Source organism: Condylura cristata, unplaced genomic scaffold (genome assembly GCF_000260355.1).
Source record: "Condylura cristata isolate star-nosed mole 26May11 unplaced genomic scaffold, ConCri1.0 scaffold00005, whole genome shotgun sequence".
Lineage (NCBI taxonomy): Eukaryota > Metazoa > Chordata > Mammalia > Eulipotyphla > Talpidae > Condylura > Condylura cristata.
This window is the reverse complement of record NW_004567106.1, coordinates 35,222,847-35,245,454: the sequence shown is the minus strand read 5'-3', so window position 1 is coordinate 35,245,454 and position 22,608 is coordinate 35,222,847. Positions and strand designations below refer to the sequence as shown.

Genomic DNA, 22,608 nt, shown 5'->3' with positions numbered 1-22,608 from the left:
ACAATTGAGATGAAAAAAAAATGTGCAAAATGATGTAAAAATAAACTTTTTAATTAAAAAAAAATGTATGGTGTATTTATGTTGTGACAGCCTTATTATTTCCACTTTGCATAAGTTCCGGTAAGCTTTTATAATGTGGGTGAACATTACCTAGAGGAATTAATTCACGATGTCTTGTAAAATAGTGACTTATTATTGTTATTCCTTTCAAACTCAATGACTTTAATCATCTGTTAAAAAGAACTTTCATTCACCGTGGCTGTTTGGTAGTTCACATTATAATTCTTGTAGGGAATTATTTTCGGACTAAGATGTTGATGGTCAATGTAGTTATTGATGAGATGAAGATTTTGATTTTTATCTCTTTATTTCTCGAATATAATGAACTTGTTGCTTATAATCTCCTCTTTAATGTGAATTAGTTCACACAGTATCCACAAATGGGATGATGTCAGGAAGGAAAAGAAATCACCTTGATTCATAGTTGATTTTCCTAGAGGTTAATGTTTAACAATAAAAAACTCCAGCAGAACACATGATAATACAGGCAAGTACTACAAACCACCACTAGATGGTAGTTTCTCACTGTACAAAATACTGTTACCAGTTAATTCCTTTGGTGGTTGAAGTATGTATTGGAAGTGCTTATTTTGATTTTGTGCTATGCAGCTTTGTGTTTAAATTGGGTTTGAAAATTTTTTTTGGATTTTATCATTTTACTTAATTCTGCTTAGAACGAATAGGCTGCAAGGTAGAGCAACCATCCCTATATCTGTATCTCTCCCATTGCTTGCTTCAGTTAGGTGGTTTTGGACCAAATAAAATGGCCTTTTCCAAGGCTGTTGCTTTTGATTGGAGTTCTGGACACTTAGGCTATTTTCCTTCTCTCTTCCTGTGCATCCCTGCAACAGGTGGTCATTCCCCGCTGTTGGAGGAAGACTGTTTGGAATGGAGCAAACAAAAGTTATTCTCTAACCTTGGCCCTTTGTATTCTTTACTGAAAAGCTATGGAGCATAGCATAGCATGAGGGACAGTGTTAGAAAAGCAAATTCTCACCCCTTTACGCCAGTGTCCTGAATCAGAAACCCTGGAAGTACAGCTTGGTAATAACAATCTGTGATACTGATGAGTGAAAGAAAGGAGAGGAGAATGGAAGAAACCTTTAATGTTATCATTCAGAGTTAAGTATATATAAATTGTTTTTTTTTTTGCATTTTATCTCTGAAAATATAGCTTTAAAAATTGAATCATGCTATATAAAAAGTATAATATTCTGTTTTCTTCTTTGTAACTTTTTGCATAGAAAATACTGTTCAAAACATGATTTTAAATCACCACTTACTATTCTGTCTTACAGATGTATCATAATTCAATTATTTTTTAATTTAAGTTTAAGTTTATAGCTAATTTTCTTTATTAAATATGCTAAATAACAGCCTACATAAATTTTTTTTCTGTATTTCTATTTCTGTCTGATTTATTCTCAGAGTTGGAATTGCTGGGTCAAAGGGTATAATTTGTTTAAGGCCATGGACTAATGGACCCACTACAATTTAGGAAAATGTATTAAATTATACTCTAATATAGCAAGGTGTAGTAATGCTTGTTTCACAACCAGATCCTTGAAATAACTGATTTTTAACAAACTTACAAGTCAAATTCTGCTTCTAGCATTGGCTGACTAGATTGTTAAAGATCTTCTTTATTGAGAATAATAAAAAATACTGGATCAAAAATTAAGAAAAGGCTTTCTTGCCTCCTGCCACATCTTCTGCATAGGGAAAAATTCAGGCCCAGCTTTTCTCATTTCTCAGCTCTGGGCTGAATTTATCTTTTTCTACTTTACCATTTCTTTCTAATGTTTCCGTTCCTGACCCTGACATGCAGTCTGAGAGCTGTGTATAAGTTGGAATGGGGAGAATGAAGTCTTAAGTGGAGCTCAGCAGATGGATCCCAAGAGCACAAAGGCTTTTGTGGTTGTGGTCTTTCTGTGTTTAAAAGTCTCGACCCCTGCTTCTTTGTTTTGCTCTATTAAGGGACTACAGTTCTGAATTTATTGGTACCAAATCTGCTGTTTCAAGGAATTGCAGTTGCTTGCTTTGGTGGGCAGCTTCAAAGAGGGAATTTTTCTAGCTTATCCTTCCACCCATCACCATTTAAACTGCTGCTGACTCATCATCCCATGAAACATTGATTGTAGAAGATTTTTATTGTTTGGCTAGGATAGCAGCAAAGTTACCGATGGGTCTTATTCTGACGTATTATCACTTACTCTGTTCCCTCAGCCTACCAGAACTGATTGCCTGTTCCTCCAAATGAAATTGCACAGCCAGACAGTGACACTTTCTCAATTTCACCAGCTCCCAGGGCAGCAAACGTGCATAGCTACTCAAACCTCAAGCTGGCATTACTCCCTTCTGAGACTGTTGATTTTTCTTATCATTAGCCCCTTATGAGTCATTCTGTCCTTTGAACTTCTGCAAACAGGTATTGCCTGCTCTTTAACTACAAAAGTCCTAAATAGTGTCTTCTAATATGAGGCTATTTTGTCTATATTGAAAATGTTTAGTGTAACCACCTTCAGTTATCTTAGCCAGATCTTCTGGATAACTTCCTGTAGCTTCTGTATCAACACTTGCTGCTTTACCTTGCAGTCTTATATTATAGACATGGCTTCTTTCCTTAAATGTCATAACCAAATTCTGCTAAACTTTTTCTGCAGCTTCCTCATCTCTCTCAGCCTTCATAGAACTGAAGAGTTAGGGTTTTGCTCTAGAATAGGCTTTGATTTAAGGGGAATATTGAGCCTGGCTTATCTTCTGTCCAAATCACTCATACTTTCTCTATATTGACAATAGGTCTCTTGCTAGCTTGCCATTTGTGTGTTTATTGGAGTAACACTTAATTTCCTTCATGAAGTTTTCCTTCACGTTCACAGCTTGTTGCCTAGCTGATATAGGAATTCTTTTGTTCTGCCCCATCCTTTGATAAGCAGTCCTTCTAAGCTTCATCTTTCCTAACTTTTGATTTAAAGTGAGATATATATAACACTTCCTTTCACTTGAACAGTTAAAAAACATTGTAGGGCTATTAAGTGTCCTAATTTCAATATTGTTGTCTTAGGGAATAAGGAGACCAAAGAAGACAAAGACAGATGGCCACTCTGTGAAGTAGTGAGAATATACACATTTGAAAGAGTATAAGGGCTAATATGGGTGAAATTTATGGTGCCCATGGGCAATTATAAAGATAGTAATACCAGAGATCACTGATCATAAGTCAACATAAAAAGTATAATCAAATGTTTGAAATATTGAAGGAATTTACCCATGTGATAGGAGAGATGAAGTGAGCCCATGCTGTTACAAAATTAGTGCCAAAAGAGTTGCTCTATGAAGGGTTGCCACAAAACTCCAATTTGTAAAAATTGCAATATCTGTGAGATATAAAGAAGGAAAGCGCAATAAAGTGTGAGGTAGGCCTATAATTTTCCCAGGCTGCCCTCCCTCAGTAAGTATTGTCTGGTATTGATGTTATTAAAAAAGGGGGCACTTCAACAGGAAAACATAATAAATATATGTAGTACTAATATCAGAACACCTGAATACATAAAGCTAATGAAGACAATAACAACAGCAAAAAAAAATGCTAGAAATAATAAATTTAATATAGTTGCAAGACACAAAATGAAGATACAAAAATAACTGATCATGTTTCCGAGTACAAACAAGGTATCTGAAAAGGAAATTTTAAAATAACCCTACTTACAATAGCAACGAGAATAAGCTATATTGAACTAACCCAAAGCAGTGAAAGATTTATACACTGAAATTTTCTTAAATATTTATGAAGAAAAGTGAAGATATAGATAAATGGAAAACATCCTATTTTCATGGATTGGAATGTTAAATATTGTTAAAATTGGACAACTACTCAAAGTGAGATATAAATTCAACATAATCCCCACCAAAATGCCAATGGTAATTTTTACAGAAATAGGAAAAAAGATTCTAAAGTTCATATGGAAGTACAAAAAAAATCAAATAGCCAATGCAATGCTTTTCTTTTCTTTCTTTCTTTTTTTAATTATGGTGTAGGCCAGAGGAGCTGAAGAGAAAGAATTCAACAAACTGGAGAGGTTTGTTGCCACCAAAGCAATCTTGAGAAAGAAAAGCAAAGCTGCAGGTGTCACACTTCCTAATTTAAAAATAATATTATGAATCAACAATAAAACAGTATAATATTAGCATTGGTTGACATAGGTATAATCTATTCTAATAGAATAGACAGACCAGAAGTAAACCTGAGTATCTATAGTCAAATAATCTTTTGACAATCTTCTGAACCAGAAGAAAATAGGGAACTGGCTTCTTGCCATTGTCCTGGGCAATTAATTTTTGGATATAACAATAAAAGTGTAGGCAACAAAAAAGAAAAATATAAGACTGGGATTTCATGACACTAATAAGTTCTGCTCAGCAAAGGAAAGTAATCAGCAGCATGAAAAGTAAACTATAGAAAAAAAATTAACAACAACTGACAAGGTATTAATGTCCAAAATATATAAGGAACTCATATAATAAAGTAGCACAACATAAATAACCCAATTTAAAAGATGCTGAAGGACTGAAATAGACATTTCTTCAAAGATGATATGCAAATCAGCAATAGCAGTCACACTGCTAAGTAATTATCCAACTGATCTTGAAGAGATACCTGTAACCTTGTTTGCTGCAGCATTATTCACAGTAGCAACCTCCATGTCTGCTGACATATAAATGGATAAAGAAATGAGATACACACAGACACATAGGTGCACAGAGCAGCTACTATTCAGCTATAAAAAGAAGGAAATACTACCATTTGCTACAATCTGGATGAACCTGGAGGACTTTACACTCACTGAAGTGAAACCAGGTGCAGAAAGATAAATACTGTTTAATCTCTCTGTGGAAACTTTGAACTAGTTAAACTAGAAGCAGAGAGTAAAATGGTGGTAACCAGAGCCTGGCTAAAGGGAGAAATAGTGAGATTTTGAAAAAGAGGTATAATTTTTTTAGTTATGGAAAATGCATAGTTCTGGAGAAATAATGTACAACAATGTAATATAGGTAACAGAGATGTGTGATTTTTTCCAAGAAGGTTTTTGAAACTCTTAAGTGTTCTTAGCATAGGGAAAAAACAGTAACTTTCTGGGGTGGTACAAATGTGATTAGCTTGTATATGATTATTTGCAATTTTATATATCAAATCATCAAGTTGTACAGTATATACACATAATTTTAGTTGTCAACTATACCTAAAGTTCAATGAAGTTTAAATTTTTATTTTGTGTTCAAAGTCTCGAGTAATTCCCATTAAGAATCAAAAGAGAAATTAGCTAACTAAGCAATTTAGTAGCTACTACACAGTAAATTCTTAAAGTCAGCTGTGATACATGATTGCTACTTTCTTAGTAAATTAAAGAATTTTCTTTTGTGTACCTTTATGTAGAATTGTTACCTTAATGAAAGAAAGTTAAATTTACTTGTATCACAGATAAAAATACAAGTGTAACTAATCTCAATTTTTCAGTTCACTCAATAACTTTAGAATTAGTTACAGTCTACAATTTTTGTTAAAATTAAATGCTAAATATCACATATTTTTACCCTTAATTGCCACTGATTTATCCTATGAAATAATAGCAATTGTTTAGTAATTATAAGCTATTTTTAAGGCTGATCAATTGAGAAAATTTTTCTTTATGCTAACATCAGTAGAGTTACCTTTAAGTAGGTCTTGAAGTAAATTAAGTATAGGTTGCTCATTTTAAGGTAAGCAGTTGGATTCTTTGTAAACAATCACAGCCAACTCTTAAACACAGAATTTAGTAGATCCTTATCAACTCATGGACTTGATTTTTTTTTTAAAATGAAAAATAGACTAGGAAACAGGTAGTTTTGATTACTCCAGAAGACAAGGAAATAGCAACTTCAGTAATATTTTTGCTGGTACATTTTGAGTAAGACCCCACTGCAAGAATGAATAAGTTGCTTTATTTATAATTCTAAATAGACACTAGTTGACATTCAGAATTTAGGAGGGAGGTTTTCAGCCCAGCTTATGAGCTTCATTTGTCTCAGTAGTATACTAGAGTAGTGAAAGAAGGGCCTTGCATGAGGTTCCTTTCCTTTTCATAGTGGTAAGGCAAGTGCCTGGATTTACCACCTCCACATTCTTCTCAAAAATAGCATCCATACTGCTCCATTTAAATGCAGCAGCATGGGTAAAACCTATGCCTCTCTACACACTGAAATCTCCTATCTTCTGTTTCAGAGGACCAAGAAACTTCCCACAGTAAACAATTTTTACTAGAATTTTTTAGTACCAATGTCAAGAGACTATACTTAATTTGGCAGTAGATGAAAAGTCTTCACAGACACAAATAGTATGCAAAAAAAAAAATATGTTTTCATCACTTCAGTTTCTTTTCAATGTTATGGGAATATAAATCTTTATACTTTTCAAAATGATTATCCTCTGAATTGGGGCATGTTAAGTTATTTGTCATTATCTGAGTTCTACCTTATAGGCTCACATTTACCTTTTTTCATTCCGCTCTAGATATTGCCTTTAAAACAATTATGGCATTGAGGTTGAGTTTTCCAGTGACATTCACTAGAGACCCTAGAGAGAGGGACCATGTGAAAGAAAAATCTTTCAAGAAAACCCAAAATAATGGCAGTTTATTATGATAGATTCTCTGGCAAGTAATCCCTGTTTCTGCTTTCCATGATGTTTTTGGCCAATCTTAACATGTATGCTCTTTACTGTTTTCGTTTAAAAAGTACTATCTTAAAAGTTTGTTAAATTTTCTTAAATTCCTTTTCCAGTGAAATGAAATTGTTGTAACTAGTTTACCTCGATGGATGGGCTACATTCTCACTTCTCCAATTTTCACTTTCAGTATTAATCATGAGAGGAAATTTAGTGTTCTCTGTGGACACACTGGAGCAATTCTTTTAAAATATACACAGGTATTCTGTAAAGTCAGAAATAGTAAGATGAGCTTCTTAGAGACATAAATGGTATTATCCCATGGGAATCAAGGCCAGAGGTGGTATGCATCTAATTTTCTAGCCAGTGACACTACTATTCTGCAACAACAGAATTAGTTCTCTGAAAGTTAATGGCAAGCCATTTTTCCTTGCTTCTTAGCTGATGACTCAGAAGCTTGGTATGCTAAAGTTATGCACTCTGAGGATGCAGGATGTGGAGGTGGTATTTTAGAGCCTTTAGAGGTAGAAAAAGACATCTGCAAACTGAATTATGCTTTTAAATTTTCTCTAAATATCTACATTCAAATATTGAATTAGTCTTATGACAATGATCATTTGGTTAATGAAGTTGAAATTTGGCAAAAGCCTAGTAACAAGTAACAGTTCTACCAAAATGACACTTAACCTAAAGAGTTGTCCTACTGATTTCATTTTGTAGTTGAAACATTTCCAATCGACCATATTGTTTGATGCAGTTATCAATGATTTAATTGTTTTATGAAGATTTATTAGTAGTCATGCCCATCAAAAACAACCATGGAAACCTCATGTATTTTTTTTCGGAATTCAGTTTTTTTTTCATTTGTCTTGGATTATGTTTTTAATACTGAGTTAAATTTAATTGTAATTTTGAAGCTATAAAATCACTACCTTCATATTTTAGTATCCAATAACCTGTACCATTGTTTTCTAGTTAACAGTGTAAAATGCAGCTTGAATCCTTTACACCTGTTGTAGCAGCTCTGTGGAACAGAGAAATTCTTGATTTTATAAATAGTGATTATTGTATCCATCAGAGAAAGAATGAAGAACACATATTGTAGGAGACAAAACAGTTATAGCACCAACTAATCTTATTGTAGTTCTGTTCACAATCTGTTAACATACCACTTTTAAACAGATGACTTTGGGGTAACTAAATTGATTACCATTAGGTCCCTCTGCCATTACAGAACAGTGAAGACAAAAGCACTCACCATCTTAATATTCACAGGACTGTGCTAAAGAATAATGATTTAAGATCAAGACAAGAGTTAACTGCCCACCTCACCAACCAGTGGCCTTCCCCAGGAGCTCTGGATGTCAATGCTGTTGCCTTGGATACGTTGCTTTACCGAAAACACAAAAAACAGTGGTATGAGTAAGTGTAACACTTTTTTTTCCAACTAATTACAAATTCAGTTGTACCAAAACATATGACTATCCATTTTGATTTCTGAGTTATTCTTTTATTTTTAAATAACTTATTGACTGAGAACAAAATAGGATTTAACACTACATTGATTTAGTTAAGACTTAGGCATTGGATATGCTTACATTTTAAAGCCAAGGCATCCTGGGGAAGTAAATTATTTAAGAAAATAACAGGCAGTTTTTCACCAGTTACCTAACACTTTAATTAATCTCCAGCCAGTCCTTCAGTTCAGTCTATGAGCTCATTTTTAATAAGTCATCTGTTTTAGAATTCTAACACTAGTTTTTGTATTTGCCTTAGGATTAAATATCCTGCTATTTGAAAACTAAATTTGTTTTTATGAAAGTGTTGCAGCTGTATCTGATAGAAAGATATTTATTACTTGTTCTTGGTGGGTCTGAAAGAATTTGTTAGTTATCAATAAACTTTTGGGGGGGTTATAAAAAAACAATCTCTCTACCTATAACCCAAAAGCTATTTTTCTGCTTTATTTGTCCCACAGTTCAGGACTGTTTCATTTAGTTATAGTGGCCTAATGTTGAGAGAGCCACAAAAATCTTAAACTGTCTTCCTTTAGCTGATCTTCATTTTGGACCTTTTAAATTATATTCTTTCTGCTGTTAGAGATGTTCCCATCTTGATAATTTTTTATTTCAATATTTTATCTTTCTCAGCTAATTTTCTGATTTTTCCTGCTGTCCCGTCTCCATATTTTCTCTTTTCTTACTCCCTTTTCTCCTTTTCCTCACCTTCCTCTCCTCTCTTCTTGCTTCCTTTGTCCCTCCCTCTTTTACCTCAGAACCTTGTTTTTAAATTTCACTGGTATAGCTACACTCTTCAGCTGTACTTCTTAGGGTATTTTCCTCTGGGTAACTAATTCTACAAGGAATGCTATAGCACACACAAAATTTCCACCTGCCTTTTTTTTTTTTTACTTTTTTTTATATGAAAAGTAGAACTAGTATGAATTTTATCTTTTGTTATTAAAATTTCTAGAAGCTTGAATGATTCTGTTTCACTGGTTAGTAGAGATAAATGGAGAAAAAGAGTGGATTGTCAGTAGAACTCGGTTCAACATTTAAACCATGCTGCTTTGTATGATTTAGAATATTGACTAAATCTTTCATGTATTTTAAAAGTTATTTTGTATACACTTATGAAAATTATGAATAACTAGGGTGTATTATCTCATGGTACTATGTAGTTTTACTTTTCTGTGGTATACTTAATAGAAGAGTATTGTTTTATTTGCATTTCTAAATAAAACTCTAAAAACTGAGTAATAACAATATTTGGTACACTTATCTTGGCTCTATATATACATACAAAATTAAGTCTTGACACAAGAATAATGAATAACTCTGCCTTTTAATGACAGTATCCACATTCTCAGTTTAAATAGAAGTAAAATATTTTAGCCAAAAACTTATATGTACCCTTGCCTACCTTTAGAAGACCTATTGCTATAGCTACCTATTGAAGAGTTAATGAGGAGTCTAAGTGGAAGTTTTATTTCTAGCTTACATTGTATATCACAATAATAACTACTTTTTAAAAAGTGAAGTATTATAACAGCAGCAAAGAAAACCTTGCTTGTTAGTTTGGTTAGCACAGATTCAAATTTTATAGTTTTTTTTTTTTTTAAAGATTTATTTATTTGTTCATACAGAACTGGGGTACAGGCCAGAGGCTCAGGGGCGGGGAGAGGCTTCACCAGAGACAGAGTGGGGAGCAGAACAGGCAGATCTATGAAGTACACTGCTGAGGGGAGCAGCGGGCGGGTCAGGAAAGGTCTGCCACGCCATGTGGTCACCTCCGGGGCAATCGGAATGGAACTTATGCGGAAGCAGCTTTAGATTCTTAGTGCTGTGTTTTAGCCCCCTGCACCACCAGGGAGGGCCACAAATTTTATAGTTCTTAACTCTGTTATTCCTTTAGCTCTTTGGATAATTTGGAGAACGAAACTAAAACTATAATTTTGTCATTTTACTATAATTTCGTGCTAAGAATATGAGCAATCTATAGCTATTTCTCTAGGAACTTTGTAACCTCATTCAGCTGACTAGCTTTGAGAAGAGAGAATTTGTTATTTTATTTAAAGAATTTCTTGGTCTTCTTGAAATTTCTTAAAATGAACCATTAGATAACTTAGTTATATTGTTACCCACTCATAGAACAATCTCATTCATAGTAAGGTCTTAAATTTCTATCCATTTACTATGCTGTTTATAAAACTTGAATAATTTTATCACACTATTGCCTAATCTACTTGTTCTTATCTAAAAACTTAAGATTTATTGTCATTGTATCCATATTTTCTACTTAAGTTTTTCTAATCTTTCAAATTTATCATTATGACCCAATTTAGTAATCATTCATAAAATTATTGAGAATTATGAGCTTTTATATGTCCTTCATGGTCCATGTCGACTAATTTTTCTTTCTTTTTTTTTTGTGGATAGCTATGTAATCACTTCAGATGCATTAGAGTTTCTCCTTTCCATGCTTGTCTTTCCAATATTTTTGAAATAGGACTCCCTAAAGAATTGAAACTGCAAAACCTTTTATATCTTGTTGGTTTTGCATTGACCTAGTTCATATATATATATATATATATATATATATGTATGTATACACACACACACACACACACACACACACATATATATATATATACTTTTCAGACTCCTTTGCATCCTTCCATTAATTTTAATGGAAGATTATCTATCCTGTTATGACAAATGCTTATTTGTTCCTTAAGCATATTGCTGTGAAAAACAAACCATAATAAAAAGAATAACATATATATTTTTATGCAGTTTTACATGCCTCTGTTTATACAATGTGCATAATATTTGTTTTTATTTTCTACATGTGGATGGCTCCTGTGCACTCTGTTGCTCAGTGACTACCAGATAATGGAAATTATTACTGACCTCAAAACATCTATTAAAGATATAAAAATGTAGATTATCCACATCGTTACTTCTGATCAATGATATGAAGTGTATGTAGTATTATAGAAAAAATTATAGATAGGTGAGTTCAGCCTGTTGCTCAATTTTCTTTACCTTGCCTTTATTTGGTCTCGAGTGCTGTGCATAGAAATTTACATTTGAGTGACTTAATATTTAAATAATTAGATGTTGTATATATTGGATTTCATTATGTCCAAAATGCTTATGACATCTGATATAATTCCTACAAGTCTAAATTATACCGAATGGTATATACAATAAACTTTTATATAGTCATACTGTATGTTGGGTAACTTAGTAAACTTCAGTTTTAAAAATTTTATTCTGAGAAAATAGCCCTTGAAAAGCATGGATTTGAGCTGTGCAGGTCTACTTATATGCAGATTTTTTTGTCTCTGGACTCCTTAACCACAGATTTCATCCAACCTAGACCCCACATGGCCAACTCTATGGAACTTGAGCATCTGGGACTTTGGTGTGTTTTTCTGGCTAGAGGTGGGGGCAGGGCAATGTATGTGTCCTGAAACCAATTCCCTGGAAATAAAACAGACCAACCAGAGTTAAGTTTTGGGAAGTCAAAAGTTATAGACAGATTCTGGACTGAATGAGGTCAGTGCCCCTGAACCTCACACCCCTTTGTTAAGGGTTAACTACTTACAGATTGCTGTTTATATTGATGTGATTGATATGTTACATATAAGTCTTAAAGTATGATGTATTTGAGTCAAGAATTCTAAGATGAAACTTAGTAGTGATCTTTTTAAGACAGAATCCCCATAGACAAATAACTTACTTCATGACAACAACAATTTGTCAGCTATAGTAGCTGTCAATCACCTGGGGAAATAAAGTCAGAATGTGGAAATCAAACCATTTTTAATTACTGAAAGCTGCACTGGATTCCTCCCAGGTTCTGGGTCTTCAGTCATTTTCATGCAAAAGAGATGCTGTGTAGTGCTGTTCTTAGTTTCTTATTAATTAGGTGGCTTATTTTGACTTGGAACTTTTGTTATTGCTTCAGAACATTATTGTCTACTAAATTCTATTTTATATTCATTGGCATTTGGGTAAGTTTAAGACTATGAATTCAAGGATAGTTCACTGTGACAAATTTAAAGGGTGGAAAGCTTCCAGAATCACTTTGGAAGTGTGGTACTCTAAAAGGAACTACAGTAAGTCCAACAGAAAGCTTATTTTAAGTGGGTAGTAGTCCTTGACATTACTTTAAATATGTGTTGTAAAATTCAGTCCTTAAAATACTCAATGAATTAATTTTTGTTTCTTGGTTTCTTTTTTATATGCAATATTTCTATATATAATTCCTAATATTTTAATATATTAACTAAGTTTCCTGTGAAGAGAAGTTAATGTCAGAAAATCATTCAATGCCATTCATTTTAAGAAGACTTATTTTTTGCTCATAGGCACAGAAAAGGAAGTTGGAAAAGAACATATTTATAACTTTATTAATTCACATGCTTTCCTCTGTAACTAAAGAAATAGAATTTTGGTGAAATTTTTAGTGATATAGTTAGATATAGTTTACACGATACATCTCAGCAAGCAAGGCTGTTCTTTTAGAAGGGTTTATAATGGGACCTCCCTCACGCAAGGGTTAAATCTCAGTGCTATCAAGCTATTGGCAGCCACTGTGGCAGAAGTTGGATCCTTGGCCTGGAGCTGACACACATGGAAGCAGACCTCTCTTGTCTTATCCACTGTTCTCCTCAGCGTGTATTTTAGAGGATCTGATTGTTTTGCTCCCCACTTTGTCTCAGGTGAATCCTCTCTACCCCTTCACTCCTCCCTCTGGCCTAACCCCCAGTTCTTGTATGCATAAATAAATAAAAATTAAATCTTTAAAAAAGGTTATTAATAAAATAAGTGGAGTCATTTCTTGCTATATGAGAGGAGGTAACATAGTAGTTAAAAAGGCTGAATGGAATTAAGAGCTTACAGGCCAGAGGTACAGGGGCTGTGGGAGGTTTCACCAGTAACAGAGTGGGGAGAACAAGCAGATCAACGTGGTACACTGCTAAAGGGAGCAGCGGGCAAGACAGGAGAGTTTATGGCAGACTTTATAGCAAGTATGAGCTGTACCATGTGGGTCACCTCTGGGGTCGGGGATCGAACTTGCACTGAAGTGACTGCAGCTGGCTTGCAGTTCTGTGTCCTAACCCATTGCACCACCAAGGAGGACCCTGATATTATTATTATTATTTTTTAAGATTTATTTATTTATTCATACAGAACTGGGGTACAGGTCAGAGATGTGGAGAGTGAGAGAATTCACCAGAGGCAGAACAGGCAGATTGACAAAGTACACTGCTGAGGGGAGCAGCGGGCGGTCAGGAGAGGTGTGCCACGCCATGTGGATCTCCTCCGGGGCAGGCGGGAATCGAACTCATGCGGAAGTGGCTTAAGCTTCTTAGTGCTGTGCTTTAACCCGCTGCGCCACCAGGAAGGGTCCTGATATTATTTTTTTAAAGTACATATTGTACAGCTCAAATATGTGCTATTATATTATCAGAATTTTTCCCATATTTAAATTCCTTACTACTTCAAAATATAATTCAGAACTTTTATATTCTCAAAACTTGAATTCATCATACTATAGAGTATGAAAACTATTTGCACTGTATGCTAGTAAAGTTATTCCATCACCGTATTCTTCATAACCTAAAGGTAACTATTTGGTATTTCCTCCCATATTTAATATACATACCTTTGATACATTTGTAAGTAAATTTACTCTTGTGTGTATAGAGAATAGCCATAGCATTTAAATTATGTTTTCCTATAACTAATAGAATATATGGTATTTCTAGAAATTCAAATAGTTTGGCTACTCTGAAAAATAGATGTTGATCTTGAAAAATACATTCCTTTTCTAGGTAATTTATATTTGAATATAATAATGAGTTATGTTCTTATTTGAAATGTCAGTAACTGCAAAACTATATTTATCTTGATGGAGTGAGTTGATTTTACCCTGAAAAAACAATGAGGAAAGTTTAAAAATAAATCTTCATTTACTTCTTTCCATTTATACTGGAGTTTTTCCTCTGCTGTAATTCATTACTAGTTAACATATTTAACAAGAAATATGCTCACAATAGCAAACAGATATGGAAAGATTAATTATCCTCAGTATTTTTACACAAGCAGGTATTTAATTACATAAGCAGAACTTGTAGAAATAAGTTGTTATCTAATGTCTTTAAAAATATCAAAGCACTGAAGAATTTTGAAGTACTTAGGAAACATTAGGTCATTGTTATGTAAGTTGTTTCTTCAGTAAGAGTGTTTGGTAGATTTTCTGCTCATTTGACAGTTGATCATATCCAGAAGTTCCTATTTCTTATGTAAACAAAAATGGCATAAGGATTTTAATTTTTTGACAAGTATTATTTTCTTTTCCTTTTGTGGTAGACTGAACAGATATATTTCAAAAGAAGATAGAGGGGAAAATATAATGGAAATCATATGACAACATAATTAGGGTGACATCAATAAAAAATTCAATAAATTGAAGATTTATTTAAAGATTATTTTAGAAATTATTTTTTGTCAGAATAGCTTCAAGTAATACTTCATCCTTGTCTTGCAGAAAAAGTTATCAAAGTCTTGACCAGTTATCAGCTGAAGTTAGCCTTTCTCAGACTTCACTGGATCCAAGTCAATCACAAGAAGGAGATGGAAAACAGGATACATTAAATTTAATTAGTGAAGGTAAGAAAAAAATCTGTTTAAATATTTTTTCAGCACTATACTTGCTTGCAGAGAGTCACAGAAGACTAATAGGGGCATTGTGAAACTTGCTACAGCATTTAAGCTATGATGATGATTAAAAATGGTCTGCTTTTGTTTTTTTCTCAAGTTCCAGTCACCTGGTGTGGTGGGGAGGTATGTGGGAAGTAGTGTGGGATGGGGGAATGGTTACTCAAAGGCGTGTGGAGTAATGAGAAGCCTAGAGGGGCTACAGCCATACAAATGCAGTCTCATATTTATTTCCATCAAGTACAAAGGTGGGTCCAGGAAGTAGGGAGTATATTTGCCTGGGGAAAGCAGTTACTGGGGATGTATGTGAGAGTGGAGTGGCCAAGGGCTATTGCCTGGGGCCTCTATTATTCCTGTTGCTCAGAGTTATTATCTCTATTATCTGCCTGCTGTTTTCAGCAGAGACTGGTTTCCCATATGTACCTCACACCAGGACTTTCGCTCCCTGCATGACCCTACACAAAGCTGACAAGCAGAAACTCTGGGGGTCAGGACAGTATTCCCAAGAACAAGGGGAGCAGGGGATTCCAGTTTATGGATAACCTTTTCAAAAGATGGCCTGTAATTATTACCTTAATTTCTAGTGCTTTTTAACCACTCCAATTTGGCTTTTGTGTACCTACTATTTCCTAAATGACTTTTATCTACCACTGAACTAAGTTCTCTGTCTTCTTCATACTAAACTTTTCAATAGTTTTGAAAACAACTGACCATTTCCTTATTCTTAAGTCACTTTGTACCTGGTTTATGAGGACTCTGAAAAACTTGGGGACTAAATAAAAAAGAATTTTCTTTATCCCTATAACTATTTCAGCTCTTTCCATTGGTTTGTATCTTCCTGAACAATCACTTTCAATTAAGTGAAGACAATTCAAATTTTGACATTTAGGCTGTTCATTTTAAACTACAGTAGCTTTGTTGAGTCTAGTCTTGTCTTTCTCCACAATAACTATAGCTGTAACCCTAGCACTTCATATTGGACAGGTAGTACTGAATGATTTGGTGCTCACATCCTTTATTTCTCTTTCTCAGTTCTCCACTGCTAGTGTATAAGAGCTAGGGAGACAATAGTTCCCTATATCAGGGGAACCTGCATTCTATGCCTTTAGCTTTTTCCTGTGTTCTCCACTGCAAAAAAAAATGGCATTACTATACGCGTTCCAATTCTCCTCTTGTCCCTTAAATAAGTCAGTTTATTGTTAAGTCCTGTCATTTTCCCATACAAAATGTTATATGCATTGACAACATTTTCCTTATCAATAGAACCCTAGACTAACCCACTTGGAATAAGCCTCTTGAATGGAATGTTGCAACAGCTTTATAATTGGCCTTTCTTTTTTGTTTCCTCACATTTAATTCTCTATTCAATAATCAGTAATCTTTGAAACCATAAATCAGAGAGTATCATATACCTATTAAAAATTCTCCAGTGTTCTCAGTGAAAATTATGAAACACGAACTGTTTATGACCTTAGTTTGATCTAACTTTGCCAGCTTCTGCTTCATTTTATGCCATTCTATTTTCTTGTTTTATATACTGCAACAAACTGACATGTTCTTTGAGTCTGTTTTCTTCAGTTATTTTGGCACTTGTTTTTCCCACTGCCCTAACACATATTTCTGAAGGTCTTTGCATAGCAGCCTCTTTATCAGATCTCTGTTCAGAGATTATCCATCCCATCACAGGCATTTTCTCATAATGCATTTATTGTGATTCTTGTGTATATTTTTCACCATTTGTTCATTGAACAGATGTCATAAAACATGTGGAATGAGATATGACGGGATAAAGTATAAATTGAACTAGAAATCTAAAACAATAGGAAAATTGCCTTATGCTAAATATTGTTCCTTTTAACATGGTTGCTAAAAGTGTCTTAGTCTGTTTTCATAGTTCTGTAAATGCTGACTACAAATGAATCCTTTTGGTGATGTAATAAACATAGTGTTAAAATGTCTCAGTGGCGCTAATGTAATTGGAAGAGAATAAACTAGATTTACTGTCATAATTTAGAATATGTAGCTTTTAGAAACTAACCCAATCTGTGAATGGATTTTTTTTAGTAATGTCTCTTGTTTTTAGTAATGTCTCTTGTTTTTAGTAATGTCTCTTGTGTAAAGGACATTTTAAATAAGGATTCTAATAAAGTTTTTAATTGTGGGTGTTTTAATAGCAATAGGACAAGAAGAATTTTTACATGATAAAAACCAATACTTGGAGGAAGAGCAGGAAAGGATAAATAGGCAAAGTACAGAGATTTTTAGGACAGTAAAACAACCCTGTATGACACTAAATTGTGGATACACCTATAAAGTTGTCCAGTCAATGGAATTTATAATCCTATAAGTAAACTCTAATTTAACTGATGATACTAGGTGGTAATGATGTCATTGTAAATTTCTCGAGTAAAGTCTCTGTATAAGTAAAAAAAGAAAAAGTATTGATTTTAAGAATTCAAGTTAAGTAACAGACTAAACATCACTTCTGTAATTTCCATTCCCAATTACCTAATGACCAAAAAAAAATTGCCAGCCAAAAAATATATTACCAACTGAAATCCAACAAAAAGGAATGCAGTAAAAAAACAGAAAACTTTTTTAAAATGAAAGACTTGTCCTTTCCACTCACAGTCCTCTTCCTCCCAATGTCGTAATAGTAATGAAACTATATATTTGATACACATAGGTACTCTTGAGTAAAAAATTTCATAACACATCAACTCAGCTTTTCTCTCACAGAAAATTTCAATGCACACAAAATTACAATTTAGAAAAAAAAATAATTCAGAAAAAAGCCAATGAAACCCTCTCCCAGAAAAACAATAGTGAAACAGGAAAAAAATAATATAGGCATATTTTATTAAATGTTTTCAAATAAGCATTGAGATATAATACAAATATTTTAAATGAGAAATCAAAAACTAACCAGAAATGTCCCAGAAATAGGAAGAAATGAACTGACAGTTGATTAAACTCAGAAATAGAATAAAAACAATTACATCTGTAGTAAATATTAAATTATGTGTCTTTAAGAAAAATATGCTTGAATGAAAATATATTTTATGTTGTCACCATTTTTATTTTAGTCATTCTGATAGGTATACAGTAATTTCTTTGTGGTTTTAATTTGCACTTCTCTGATGGCAAATAATATTCAACATCTTCATGAGCTATTTAGCCCTCTAGATCTGTATCTGCTGGTTACATATCTCCTGATGTCATTTACTATTGCTCAAATTGGATTAGTTTGGGGTTTTGTTTCTTACTGTTAACTTGTACAGTAAGTTACGTGTACAAGTTAACTTACTGTTAACTTGTCTCTTCAGTTTTATTGAGCTGCCCCTCATTTACATATCTGTATAATTTTGGGCATAGAAATTACTCCCATAAGTGTACTTACCTCATTCACCCCCTATCAGATCTCTGGTGCTATTATTCTATTACATTGTCTCCTATATCTGTCCCCCACCCCATGACTCTGTGGTAACCAGTATGTTTTTCATAGAATCTAAGAACTAGCCTTAGTGTTCTGACAACTCCTTTGCTTTGTTTACTTATGCTCCATGTATGAATAAAACTACCCAGCACTTTTCGGTTTTCACTTTTTGACATTTTTTTCTTAGCCTAATCATTTCAAGCTCCATCCATTTGTCCCAAAAGGTAGCATTTCATCTTTTTAAATATGAGTAGTAGTCCATTGAGTATATATTTCATAATTTCTTTGCATTTGTTGCTGGGAATTTATGTTGGTTCCATGATTTGACTTTTGTGAATATTGCTATGAATATAGTATCAATCTTTCTGTATTGTATTCTTCAGATAAATACTGAGAATGGTATTTCTCAATAATAGGGTTTGTCCATTTTAATTTTGGAAGGAATCTCCATACTGTTTTCCCTAGAGGGTGCACCAAACTACATTACCAGTAACAGCGTATGAGTGTTTCTTTTTCTTTACATCCTCATCAATATTTGTTGAGTCCTGTCTTTTTCATATAGACCATTCTCCCAGGGGTGAGATGTATTTTTTAAGGGTAACACTGAAACTCCAAATAGATCAGGTTGATACATAGGTCTCTGATTTTACAGCTAGATGTGTTTGCACTATTTTTTAAAGTTTGAAAATTTTTAATGACATTATTCTTCAAGGACAGTTAAATATTTTTTTATCCTAATTTTTAGGTAAAGAAGATACTCCCTCATTACTTGGTCTCTGTGGGTCTCTAACCTCAGTGGCAAGTTACAAATCTCTAACAAGTCTAAAATCTAATGACTACCTTGCAAGTCCTACAACAGAGATGACAAGTCCAGGTCTAACTCCATCCTGAAAATTCTTATGTAAAAGTCAAAAGTTTTTATGTTGCATAGGTTCTCATACATTGGACTGCTGGGAAAACCCTTGGAATTTTATATTGTTCTGGCACATGTCTGGAGTTCTGTTGCTTATATTAGAGTATTCAAATACTCCATGTAAATGTGTGTAAAAATGATCCTGCCATTTTTTTTAATTCTTATACTTGTCACTAAGGATGTTTAAAAATGAATAGGATTTCAAAAACATTCAAAGATTCTCTAAATTATTAGTCCACTACACACTGTATGTTTGTTGTATATTTATTATTCAGTTGAATTTCACATATTTAAATGTCATAATTCCTACAGAGTGGGATTTTATTCCAGACTTAAGTTATGCATTTTCTTTTGTTCTTTTATTCAGTTATTGTTTTCTAGAATGAAAATTTCATTTTTCATTTATTTTTGTTTAGGCACTAACATTCAGATGCCTTGTTTTTAATATAAGATGGTCCTTGGCTGCAGTTTCACAATAGTCAGTTCAGCTTTTACTTAGCATTATCATTTAATATGAATTTAACATTCTACTTAACATTTTATAAATTCTATAGGAATGTGCCTTTAGGCACTAATTAAATTATGGTTCTAGGAAAATGTTTTGCAGTATTTGAGATCATTTAGGTATAATGAATAAATTTCTTATTTTTGTTTTACCAAGACTTTCTTAAAAGGCTACCATATAAAAATATGATCAAATATGCATCAAAAGTTGGACATTTAAAAATTTAGAACATAACATTAAAAAATATTTTATCAGAAAAGATTTCAAGTTCAATTAAGGATCTGAGAACTTTTTAAAGATCAGTGGGGTAATCACCAAACTCAATACCTGACAGTGTTGTTTTATCTTCCCTTGTATGCAACAATGAAGTGTCATTTATGTTTTGCAGGTTCTAGCACTAATCATGCCATAATCTCATATAATGCTAATATAAAAATCCTTGCACTTCTGCAGATAAAAAGATTTTCTTAAGAAACCATAACTCAGAGCTGTATTTTAAATCTTTTTGCACTATTTGGAACAACTATACATTTTTTCCCTAAAAATTCCACCACACTGAAAGAAAAAACTGTATGAAGTATATTTTCTATAGTAAGTAATATGAGGAAAACATGATCAGTTGTGCCAAAGAAGTTTTATACACTATTTGCATTAAGAAGCTACACTTATTGGGGACTTCATATTTTGTTTATTACAACATTACATTCAAACATTGTAGCTTTGACATAGGAGAAAAATGTTCCTCCTAAGACAGTTTATTGAGAGGAAACAAGAAGCACTGAACTAACCACACTCGTTCTCTATATTAGAAATGTAGGAGTATGTTTTATGCAATCTTCAGCGCTGTACTCATAATTTGGAATTTAAGATAATAGTAATAAGGCTAGTCTTATATGTAAGACTGTTCAAAAAGTGTCATTTCAGGGACAAAGGAGGACAGAAGCCCTTAAAATAAGTTATCTTAGATGTATAAGAACATATTCAAAGCTTTATTCCTTTAGCTTAGGGCTTTAGTACTTGTAGAAACACAAATATTCTTGAGATATGGTACTTTCAATCAATTCTTAACTCAGTATACTTTACTGTGAGTGAGGTATGCTCAGCCCAGGGGAGGGTATGAAGTTATGAAATGGGAGTACAGAAAGCTGGGAGAAGGGAGTAAGAAATGGCTAAAGGGGAGGAAAACTGTAAAAACTTCAGACTGGCCTTAAGCACTTTTGCTGTTTTCTCAATCAGAATGTTAGGCTTTCTCATTCATGGTGTACTGTCAGCTGAAAATTACTCAGTAAAGTTCCTTCAGTAACTAAAAGAAATCATTGATAATTTTTTCATACATTTTTATAGAAAGAAAAATTCAAGATTCCATAATTGAAAAAAAATTCAGATTTGTTTAATGTCTATAGTATGTGCGTCTTAACATACTGCTAACTGCAGATTTCAACGTGACATCTGAGAATCATAACTTTCCTCCTTTTTTGGAGCTCTTGGTATAAAATTCATCTGCTAATATGAATTCAAGTTTCTACACAGTTCATTACACGCTAGCTATAAAGGTAGTTTGTTAATGTTTGCATGAAGAAAAATGTATGTCTCAATCTTTAATTTTAGGTGGTAGTATTTGTTTGTACAGCCTCTACAAAACAGAATGCTGAATTATATGCTAATATTTCCATGTGTATTTTGTTGCCTTGATGTTGATACTTGTTGCATGTCTATTAAACATTTTGTACCATGTGTTAGTAGTCTTATTTTGCTCTTGACAAAAAGTTACTTGATTTAAGTTGTTCAGTGAATAACTTTGTTTCAACAAATGTGGTAAATGTCTGTTCACACGTGAATTACTAATATGAAAATGGTATGGAGAAATCCTTATTTCAACTCATAGTTTTTATTTTTTAAAAAAATAACATGACAAGCTTTAGTTACATAATCACTACTGAAGCAGTACAGTACAGCAGTGGTTTTGACAATGTTGCTGATTTATTTAATCACCATGTTTGTTTTCTCACTTGTAAAATGGAAACATCACCAAGATGATGACATCAGTATTAAATGCAATTATATGCACAAGTCATTAAGAAGTAAATGCCAAACATAAGCTATTATTATGACTGACAGAAACCTAAAAAATGCAGGTAAATAAGTTTTTATTTGTCATCTTTATTAAATTTGCATGAAAGTTTTCAAGTGGCTAAAAATGAATTTCAAATTTACATCTATGGAACTTGGTTAAAGTTTCTATCAACAGATAAAGCTCCACTACTGATAGAAAAATACATTGGGTTACCTCTGTAATACCGTATGACTGCTTTGAACATCAGGACTCTTAAATTTTTTAACATTTAATTGTTATATGTAAATGTCTAAATCCCTTGCCCAAGTCACATCTATATGTAGAGCAGCTTCTCTTCCTCCTCAACATTATCTCTTTTCAACTGATAGAAAGAAGGAGCTAAAATTGTATTTGTGTAATTATGGTACCTCTTAAAAGTGTATTTTAGTCCAAACCAAAACTTTTAGGTTGCTCTTAAATAGAATGCCTGTTTATAATTGCATTTTCCATATTGCATATTGCTTATTGTTCTAAAACAGAACTAAAACCAAAGTGTCACTATATAATACTAGGTCTTAGTACATGTAACGGATTTTGGTTTTTCTGTTCTTCCTATACTAAATGACTATACACTCTTGCTTTCTTTTAGTAAAATACTGCTGGCCTTGGGTGTGGAGGGAGGTGGGGGGCCCAATTTCATTAATCAG

At 33.2% G+C, this 22,608-nt stretch overlaps 1 protein-coding gene across 5 annotated transcripts in view; it reads left to right on the top strand.

Annotated features, from left to right (window-relative positions):
* Window positions 1-21,582, top strand: part of RUNDC3B (RUN domain containing 3B) — a 105,272-nt gene extending 83,690 nt beyond the window's left edge. For 2 of the 5 annotated variants that reach the window (XM_004676871.2, XM_004676870.2), the window contains 3 exons: window positions 8,036-8,182; window positions 14,825-14,946; window positions 19,176-21,582. In XM_004676871.2, coding sequence (XP_004676928.1) covers window positions 8,036-8,182; window positions 14,825-14,946; window positions 19,176-19,321 — 415 coding nt within the window. In that variant the 3' untranslated portion in view covers window positions 19,322-21,582. Of the gene's footprint in view, window positions 1-8,035; window positions 8,183-11,141; window positions 11,276-14,824; window positions 14,947-19,175 lie in introns of those variants that run through there. The other 3 variants (XM_004676872.2, XM_012721034.1, XM_012721036.1) reach the window with 2 other exon arrangements.
* The last annotated feature ends 1,026 nt before the right edge of the window (window positions 21,583-22,608 follow it).